This window comes from Seriola dumerili, unplaced genomic scaffold (assembly GCF_002260705.1).
Source record: "Seriola dumerili isolate Sdu_G_001 unplaced genomic scaffold, Sdu_1.0 BDQW01000349.1, whole genome shotgun sequence".
Lineage (NCBI taxonomy): Eukaryota > Metazoa > Chordata > Actinopteri > Carangiformes > Carangidae > Seriola > Seriola dumerili.
Window position 1 is genome coordinate 654,529 of NW_019174604.1, and position 10,622 is coordinate 665,150.

The following is a 10,622-nucleotide window of genomic DNA, read 5'->3' on the forward strand; positions in this document are numbered from 1 at the left end:
ATTTGAAATTGGGGAGTCGGAGGCCACCCATCCCATAATCCCATGATAATTTCTCCAAACTCACCCTAGGTACTTTATGGTTCCAGATAAATGTACTTATGCTTTTATTAAGTGTTTTAAAGATGCTATTGGGGAGAGGGATAGGGAGCGACTGAAATAAGTACATTATCTTGGGCAAAACGTTCATCTTTATGCAGTTTCTAAAATACTCAAATCACCAACAATCATCACATTTTTTTCCGGACATTTTGACTCATAATTTGAAGAGATTCCCGTGAGAGGTTCTCGAGATATTGCATTCACAAGGCTCAAATAACAAACAATAAACCTCCCGCTCTGACTGTCACCGGCGCGGAGGCATACGAATATTTATCTGTAACTAAAGTAGCGTGTCCTGCACCATGTTATAATAAATGCTGGCTGTGATTCATACCACACTGACCAATGGTGTAACTTCATCACTCAGTCAGTCAGCAACACACATTTGCGTTGATGGGGCTGGTCCTGCTGTTGTGATCCAGCCAAAAAACAGAAACTGTGGTTCATGATGGTTTTGTTGACTGAGGAGAATAATCAGCAGGAAGGAAAACTACTACTTATCTAACCCTAACTTTAACTTAACCCTAACCTTACCTGGAGAACCTTGAGTATTAGAGCTCAGCCTTCAACTCAACACTGCCCCCCCCCCCCAACTAACAACAACAAAAATCTGATTGGATAACTCTGTTTCCATGGTTTAGGACAGTAACTATAGAAATGACACTAAAATTAGAATTAGAAGAGAAAACCTATTACATGAAAGAGATTAAATAAAACATTTATGTTGCTGATTTGTTTTGTCCTATAGAGTTCTGAGGTCCCTCACCATAAAATCTAATGATTTATGTTATGAGGACGCGCTTTCTGTCTCCATAAGGAAGAGATTATCTACTATTTTATTCACATGTTGCACTGTTTTTATGAACCTAAGACTTTGGTAAACCAAAGTGAAGCACAAAAACAATTCATCCACATCAGTAAAGATTTGTTTTCACAAGAGATTTGAAGAATTTCAAAAAAACTGGGCTTAGATTTTTCAGCATTTGGGACGGTCAGAAAGGGGTGTCATAATAGAAAGCGCTCAGATTGCTCTGAAAACTGTGATATAATACACTTGGGTATTAGGTTAAGCCAGTACCTTAAGAAATAACGTAGAACTCAAGAAAATAACTTTTGACCTCAGAGGGTTTAACCTAAACCTGATTCTAACCTGAGCCCTAAAACCAAGTATGAAAGCCCTTTGAAGTTGTGAGGACTGGCCAAAATGTCCTCACAACATTAGTTAAGACATGTACACACACACAGCCAAGCCCCTCCCTCTCAGTGTGTTTTCTCCCACTGTGTAAGCAGCTGCAGACAGAATGAGACAAACATCGAGCAGGGACAGTTCAGTCGTGTCACACTTCGTAACTCAGGACTCACAGATCTCAGCTCTTCCATCTCATCACCATGCGGTTCGAGGAGATCCTGGACGAAGTTGGTGGCTTCTCCAAGTTCCAGTTCCTCCTGCTGTTCATCCTGTGCCTCCCCCGCGCCATCCTGCCCCTCCACTTCCTCCTGCACAACTTCGTGTCTGCCACCCCTCCTCACCGCTGCGCCCTCAGGATCCCGGAGGACAGGGCCGCCAACCCCGAGGTGCTGGCCCTCAGGATCCCCCGTCAGGATGACGGCTCCCTCAGCTCCTGCCGACTCTATGACCCGCTGCTGACCTTTGACCTCAGCCCGGGAAACAGGACAGCACCTTGTCCTCATGGCTGGATATACGACCGATCACAGTTCAGCTCCACAACAGCTACCGAGGTAAAGAGAGGCAGAAACAAAGACGAAGCTCAAGTTAATGTATAAATATTTAAATTTATTCAAGAATTTTTATAAGTTTCGTTTTTTATTAAAAGCCCAAACAGGTGAATGAAACCATGTGAAAGAAAAGGTTGAATTTCTGTTAACTGTTTGTACTGAGATAAAACAACACAAACTTAAATAAATCTGTTTCCTTTATTTTCATTCTCACTGAATTAGATTTTTATTTCTCTCAGTCTAGGAACATTTTTATCAGTTGTCAATTGGTTGTTACAGTCTGTGGTTTTAGTACAAAGATTTGTTGTTTCACACTGTGTCTCCTAAAAATCACGTTTAGATATGACAAATGTGTTTTTTCCAATTACATAGTGGTGACACATGTCATCTCTGTCCAGTGGTTCTCAAACCTTTTCACATCAAAGACCTGAAACTGTTTAAACCAATAACCAAAATAGTCATAATATACATTCTCTCATTGTGTTACTTATCTATGGTATTACAGCGGAAATAAATGATTCCCCTTTTTGCCGGGGACCCCCAGGAACCCCCTCAAGGACTCCTGGGAGTTCCTGAACCCCACTTTGAGACCNAGTGGTTCTCAAACCTTTTCACATCAAAGACCTGAAACTGTTTTTAGATGTTTTTATTACAGAAAGTGTTTAAACCAATAACCAAAATAATCATAATTTACATTCTCTCATTGTATTACTTATTTATGGTATTACTGGTTTAGCTCTTTGGTTAAGGTTGGTGGTTCTGGTTTAATGTATGTAAAACAGGTTTTGAACTTTTTCTGTATTAAACCAGACCAGGATCTTTCTCTAACCTGGACCAAGCTAAAGCTTCTTGAGCTGCAGTCCCTCTAATGTCCACCAGGTGCTGCTCCAGGAAAACACCCAACTTCTCTCTTCAAATACAGAGCCGATGAAGTTTTTAGAATTTCAGCTCTCAGGAGATAACGTCCCGTCCTCTGAGTGCAGAAGGAGAAAATAACTGTCATTTAATCAAATATTAAAGTTCAGAGAAAGGTGTGATTCAGAAACCTGTGGATGACATCACAGGCAGGTGTGATACAGTCTGTGGTCTAACCTGTGTGTGTCTCTACAGTGGGATCTGGTGTGTGACGACAAACAGCTGAATCAAGCTCTTGCCACATACTTCTTCCTCGGGGTCACGTTTGGAGCCATCCTGTTCGGACAGCTCTCCGACAAGTGAGTTCTTCTGATCCCGCTGTGACCCTGAACAGGGACGAGCAGAGGTCATTATTACTGATATCACCTCCTTATTAAGGACTAAAGTTATGGAGAACTGAGGGCGTGGCCTTTTTGAGTGACAGGTGGGTGAGTGTATGCTTGCCACAAACCGCCACACACTGAAGTCTCAGGTCCACACACCCTTTTTGGATTAGCAAGGAGTTAGGGGCGGAGTCAGATACTGCCAAGATGGCAACAGTGAGGCAGCTCATTCTGAGCTTCAGAAACCTGTGGTTGACGTCACAGTGGCAACGTCCATCTTTATTTACAGTCTGTGGTTGACACTATTGATGGTTGGTATTTGTGTTTCTGTGTTCTTTTCCTCATGGCTCGTTGGTCTAGGGGTATGATTCTCGCTTTGGGTGCGAGAGGTCCCGGGTTCAAATCCCGGACGAGCCCTTGGCAAACATAAGGTCTTGATAGGTCTGTCTATGACTTGAAATGACAGATGAATTATGCAAATGTAACTTTTAAAAGACATACAGTCCATTATATGTCAAAAACCTGTGGGAGAACTTGTTTCTTACTTTGAGTATCAGTTACAACGGTTCAGTGTTTTATCTAAAAGGGGTGACCTGATAGCCAAATGGTTAGGGTGCATACCACATGGGTTCAAGTACCCTGAGCAATGAGCCCCGGGTTTGACTCCTGGCTGACAAGACCTTTTGCTGCCTGTCATTCCCTTTCTCTCTCCCTGATTTACCTGTCTGTCTCCACTGACACTACCTAATAAAAGCATAAAATGGCCAAAATAGAATAAAATTACCCTGTAAATCGGGGGCTCTTTTATAAAGTGTGACTTTTTACAATGTCGTGTATGTGTTTACAGTGCAGCCAAACAAACTTGTTTAATTAACAAAGTAAGTAACTAATCACCATTTTCGCATCATGAGCAACCTTGATCTGAATTCCTGCTGCACGCAGAGTCGGTACCTTTACACACAGCTGCAGGACACAGTGAAAGCAGCTGGTTATGGAGCTTGACCGCTGTGTTGTTTTGTGGATGCACGTTTGATTTACAATCGTGGCGCTAGCTAACATCAGTGACTAATACTTTGTGTTTCCTGTGGCAGTCGCTCTGTGTCAGTCCAGTTCAAGTATTTTAATGTGAAGGATCAGACACAGGAAATGTTAGTCCGATGGCGGTTTACAATGTAAAATCTGAATAAACACTTTTAACAGTCATGATGGTAATGTTCAGTCTCTTATGCACAAAACCAGTTTAATAAATAGGAAAAGCAAGGAAAGAATCAATTATAATATGATGAGGAGATTAATCTTCTCATATCAGATAAGTCTATTAAAATATTTTTCTCCAGTGTGACTGGAGCAAAAGAGGTTAAAAACCCTCTCACAACCAAAGTCATAATCTGACCAATGGTCTCTTAATGTATTTCTAATATTCATTAAAGCCACAAGGTGATGCATATTTACTTTACCATTGTCCATCAAAATGTTTTACCTACAGCATTTGACCAAAACATCACCAATTACTGCCAAGATGGCAACGGCAGAGGAGCTCACTCTGAGCTTCAGAAACCTGTGGGTGATGTCACAGAGTCAACGTCCATCTTTATTTACAGTCTTTGCTTCTTCCTTTAGACGGTTGATGGAAAACATGAAAACATGAGCGGCAGAAAAACAACATTTCTCCTCACGGGTGCTTCTGTGCAGCAACAATCTTCAACAGTAAAACTGATCCGCTGTTAGCAACTTGCAACTTTTGTTCAGTCAAAGTCAGCTGCTGCTCTGCTGTTTGTGTGTGTGTGTGGGTAACAACTAGTCTCCACGTGACTCTATATTGAATGAGCCCAAAATGTCAGTTACCTAATGAGTCAATTGATTAAACACAGAATACTGTCTCCAGAAGATTGCATCTCTGCACACAAACACAAACACACACACACACACACACACACACACACCTCTTGCTCTGATGTGGTTGTGTTTGGTTTAATTCTGGCTCCAGACGGCTCGTTCTGACCCGTGGAGCTTCAGACAGCTAAATGAGATCACGATGACTCTGGACTAAGTTTATCAAGTACTAACAACCTGTCAATCAAACACAGTCTCCTGAACGCTCCTTGTTTATGTCCACAAATGCCATTATTTTTTTATTTTTCAAAATGAGGAAATCAGTTTAAGGTCGACTGTGCTGGAGATTTTGATCATATCACATGATCTCCATCAGCAGATAGAGTTCGCCCATTTGTTCTGCAGTTGCAGATATTAAAGCTTCTGACCACATTAAAGACTTCTAATCCACGCCTGTTTAAAAGTCAGCAGCCGTCCTGGAGCTTTTGATCGTGTCACACTGAGCAAAACTTAACTGAACCTTGAAGCTCCAGAGTGAAAAATGGAAATCTTAAGGTCATCAGTTCTGTCATAAATGAGCGAACTCCACGTGCAGAAGAAGATCATGTAATTTGTTAGAAAACTACAAAACTGACATGTGTTTTTGTGCGGCAGGTTTGGTCGTAAGTCGATGCTTCTCGTTGCTTTAATTGCCGCCACCATGCTTGGTTTCACCTCGGCCTTCTCCACCTCCTACGTCATGTTCGCCATCTGCAGAGCGCTCTGTGGCGTGGCCCTCAGTGGACTCTCCATCATCGGCGTGGTCCTCGGTAAGAGCTCAATGACACATCTCGAATTGACTGTCTGCACCGTGGCGACACTGGTGTGATTTTACAATGAAAATTTTGCAGAAGGATGGAGAACACAGACGCAGAGAGCGACCTCCGTTACTGTGTAGATAAGATGACACCTCAGTTTATTGAGATTACAGCTTAATTAATATTTTATTAAACCACACAGTCGACACTGAGATAACGATCACAACAGCATCATATCAACAACCATTCGACTGCGATGGATATTTCATCTCACTGAAGACTGTTTGGTGTCGCCACCGTCTTCCTGCAGGTATCGAGTGGACGGACGTGAAGCACCGGACCTTCACTGGTACCGTCATGAGTTTGTCATGGAGCGTGGGGAACATGTTCCTGGCCCTGATGGCCTACTTCATACGAGACTGGAGACACCTGATGCTGGCGGTGACGGCGCCCTGCATCGCCGCCATCATCTCCTGGTGGTAAGTCTTCCACATTGTCAGTGAATATCTTCGTGTCTGGGTTTTTCAAGAGCCAGATTCCTCCATGTGTTTTCAGGTGGCTGCCAGAGTCGGCCCGCTGGCTGCTGGCCAATGGCAAAGTGGAGGAAGCTCAGAAGTATCTGGTTCAGTGCGCCGAGATGAACAGGAAGAACGAATACACATCCAAACTGGACACTGAGGTACAGCTGACGACTGACTCAATCAACATCCAGCACTCGTAAACATTAGCAATCAGTTAAATCTCAAATCAATACTTCATACGGTTTAGAAGCTCAGAGTGAGCTGTTCCACTGTAGACATCTTGGCAGGTGACAGACACACCCCACCACCTGCTGTCAATCAAACACAGACACACCCCTCCACCAGCTGTCAATCAAACACAGACACACCCCTCTACCTGCTGTTAATCATACACAGACATGCCCCTCCACCTGCTGTCAATCGTACAGACACACCCCTCCACCTGCTGTCAATCAAACACAGACACACCCCTCCCCCAGCTGTCAATCAAACACAGACACACCCCTCCCCCAGCTGTCAATCAAACACAGACACACCCCTCCCCCAGCTGTCAATCAAACACAGACACACCCCTCCCCCAGCTGTCAATCAAACACAGACACACCCCTCCCCCAGCTGTCAATCAAACACAGACACACCCCTCCCCCAGCTGTCAATCAAACACAGACACACCCCTCCCCCTGCTGTCAATCATACACAGACACGCCCCTCCACTTGCTGTCAATCATACAGACACGCCCCTCCACTTGCTGTCAATCAAACACAGACACACCCCTCCACCTGCTGTCAATCATACACAGACACGCCCCTCCACCTGCTGTCAATCGTACAGACACACCCCTCCACCTGCTGTCAATCACACTGACACGCCCCTCCATCTGCTGTCAATCAAACACCTGCTGAGATGAAAAGCATTTCTGATCTTTATCTCTGTTTTAATTATAAAAACCATTAAAAAACACAGCGACATTATTCCAGGGATGACTCCTCAGTTGAACTGTAACGTGCTGTAGTCTCAGTGTTGATTGTTTCAGGCTCTGGGGAAGGTGACGGTGTCTGAGGTGGCCGAGAAGAATCACTCCTACCTGGATCTGGTCAAAACGCCTCAGCTGAGGAAGATCACCCTCTGCTCCGGATTGTTCTGGTACCTCATCACGTCGATGAAAACGTTGTTTGTCTGCCGTGTGTGTTCATACTGACTGTGTTGCTGCACCTCCAGGTTTGCTGTTGCCTTCCTGTACTATGGAATCAGCTTCAAGATCTCAGGTTTCGGCGTCAGCATCTACCTCACACAGTTCATCTACGGGGCCATCGAAGTTCCCGCCAAAATCCTCACCTTCTTCGTCCTAGACTGGATCGGCCGGAGAAACGGCCAGGCGTGGTTCCTGATCACAACCGGAGCCCTGATTGGAATAAACACGGCCATACCTTTAGGTCACTTCACTTCCTTACATTGCGATGAGCTCTATCTTACCTGTCTGTCCGATGTGCGTCGACGTCGCCAGACCCTCACACCTGATCGATCTGCTTCTCTTTCAGACTACTCTGTGCTTCGAACGTGCATCGCCGTGGTGGCGAAGGGTTTCTCTGAGGCGGCGTTCACCACTGCGTTCCTCTACTCAGCAGAACTCTACCCAACCATCCTCAGGTAAAACCCGAACCTTAAACCAGGAGAGTCAACATAAAGGACCAACGTTGCTTTTACTCACAGAACATTTTTAACCCTGACAGGAAAATTACATTCAGTCAGCTCAGTTTGTTTTTGGTTCAAACCAAAAACCAAAGAAATGAAAAACCATGGTGTTTGATTACAAAAACATTAAGACTTTTTTGGTTTAAAACAAAAAAATTAAAGTACACGGACCATTTGGATTATTATTACTGATGCATTAATGTGAAAGTATTGCTTTAATATTGGCACGAATGCCAATCAGGAAATTTCATAGGAGGGGTGTTCAGGAAAGGTGAAAGGTTCTTGCTCTGCACCAAGGTGTTGGGCCCACCTTTCTGTGCTCAGGTCCTCAGACAGTGAATGAGAGGTTGTGTTGTTGTTGGACAGGCAGTGCGGTCTGGGCTACACCTCCTGCCTCTGTCGGATCGGGAGCTCCCTGGCTCCGATGATCATGCTGTTGGAGGATGTCTGGCTCTTTCTGCCGCCGCTGATCTTCGCCGGGACAGGGATAGTGAGCGGCAGCCTGGTCTTCCTGCTGCCGGAGACGCTCAACATCCGTCTGCCCGAAAACATTTTCGACATCGAGGAGGGAAGGTACAGCCACTCAGGCATCTTCTGTTCTGTCCTTATGAACACAAATACAACACAATTACTAACACATGCAGTCAACATGCCCATTACAGTAACATGTGATGTATAAAAAAAGGCGGATTTAGGTCCAAACCCAGGTCAGTATTGTAAAGAGAAGTTCTGAAAAAGCAGCAACGACAGAATGGAGGTACTTCTACTGTACCTCCATTCTGTACTTCTATTTCAGTGGTTCTCAAACTGGGGGGCACATAATGAATATGATATATGTCTGGAAAATAAGAGTTTGCTGATGCTTACGTGCTGACTTCACTAAAATTCAGAGACTGTCCTCCTGTAAAGACACGAGCCCACAGGTCGTCTGCAGCAGGTTATTATGACATCATAATTAGGTTTTGTTGCTAGGCGACATCTAGTGGTTGTAGTGATGATGACAGGAGCGTAGGGAAAAGTGTTGGTGACGTGGTATGAAGAGGGACAGAGTCCACGTCAGGAGGAGGTGGTGGTGGATGGATGAACATGACACAGGAAAGCGGTGTGTTCGATTCCCATGTTGTTATTATTATCCATGACCGTTCATTGTTATTACTGTAACCAACAAAGATCGTCTAATGTTGAGGGAATATATATATATATATGTACTATAGTAACCAATAACAACAAAGGTAGTTATGCCGCTGTAGGAACAGTCCACGTGTTTATTATTGTATCCATGGGTACTGAGGGTCGTATCAGAGGGTTGAAAAAAACGACTGATTGGATTGGAGGACTGGTTACAAATTCAAGATGGATCCTTTTGTATCAGCTGGTCTAACAACATCAACAATAACAGTAAATAGTTTCATTAAATTTCTCCTTTTCTTACTTCCTGTTCAGACACAGGCAGAGTGACGCAGACGGAGACGCAAATATTGAGCTGAAGAAAATGAACCATGAAGACGAAGCAACAATGTCACAGGACTGATCAGGTTTTCTTCCTCGTTGGTTAAGACATGAGTTGTGGCTGCAGCCTGTGGGGAGGCTGCAGACTGACGAGGGTGGATTGGTGCTTTCTGATTTCATTTAAACCTCAACTGTAGAGTAGAAATATCTTTATCGTGTGCTCATGACACACCTGACACAGGTGGGAGTCGTCATTAAAGACTGTTTTTTTAATACTGTCAAATACCTGCTGCTGATGTTCAGCTGTCAATAACCTGACTAAGTTCTGAGTTAGGTGATACATAACTGACCTGACTTGTACAATATCTTCTGATATCAAATGAAGACTATGCAAATAAAATGTTTTATGCATATTTGTCTTCTTTACATTTTTTATCTGCCATTTTCTCACCTAAGAAACTAATCTCCTTTTACATCACATTAATTTCTTCTTCACTGAAGTTTCTGACAATACTGCCATTAGAATAAAAACAACAATGAAATCACCATTTTACAAAAATACAGCAAAAAAGGAAAAGAAAGAGTCTGGCAAGAATCAAACTCAAATACTTTATAGTATCAATGTTCAATTCTACAAGTTGAAAATAAAAGTAAGAAAACAAATGTTAGATGCACTCAGAATTGTGGTCCAACCATGGAAAGAAAGGGATTTATAAAATGTTAAACAATATTCATTTAGAAAACAAAATATGTTCCATCACAACAACTAGATAATAAACAATACGCTCTATACACCTTCAGTTCTATGAGGCTGTTGTGCTATTTGCCAAACATGCACAAAATGACAATGCTAACATGTTGAGGTTTAGCAGAAAAAAATTAGCTATGTTCATCTTATGCGTATTAGCATGCTGTCATCTCATTTAGTAATTGGTAGTAAACACACGATATAGCCAGAGCGCAAATTATGCAATTGTAATCATCATCATCTACAGACAGTAGATGATGATGATGAATCAAATCCATAACAGCAGCTCATGAAGCATGTTCCACACAACAACTTCTGTAGTCAGGGCTCACCGACAAAGTAATCAAGAGCAAAACTGCCAGCACATCAGACAAAAGTAGACCATGTCAGCAGATAAATCTAAGGGGTCATCACATGATTCATCAGAGAGGAAAGAAGAAAAAACAAGGTCCTGGTTCACAAATGTGTTTTCAGTTTTTAGACTTTCTAATCTTTGATTCTTGGTGA

At 43.2% G+C, this 10,622-nt stretch overlaps 1 protein-coding gene and 1 non-coding gene across 2 annotated transcripts; both read left to right on the top strand.

Annotated features, from left to right (window-relative positions):
- Positions 1-1,488: 1,488 nt before the first annotated feature.
- On the top strand, positions 1,489-9,449 carry slc22a7 (solute carrier family 22 member 7). The gene is made up of 10 exons (XM_022760642.1): positions 1,489-1,839; positions 2,947-3,050; positions 5,562-5,716; positions 6,015-6,183; positions 6,260-6,383; positions 7,260-7,369; positions 7,445-7,659; positions 7,765-7,873; positions 8,285-8,491; positions 9,362-9,449. The coding sequence occupies exons 1-10, from the start codon at positions 1,489-1,491 to the stop codon at positions 9,447-9,449; spliced, it is 1,632 nt and encodes a 543-aa protein (XP_022616363.1).
- trnap-ugg lies at positions 3,420-3,491 on the top strand. Its single transcript has one exon. It is a non-coding gene; the product is annotated as a tRNA-Pro (tRNA).
- Positions 9,450-10,622: the final 1,173 nt, after the last annotated feature.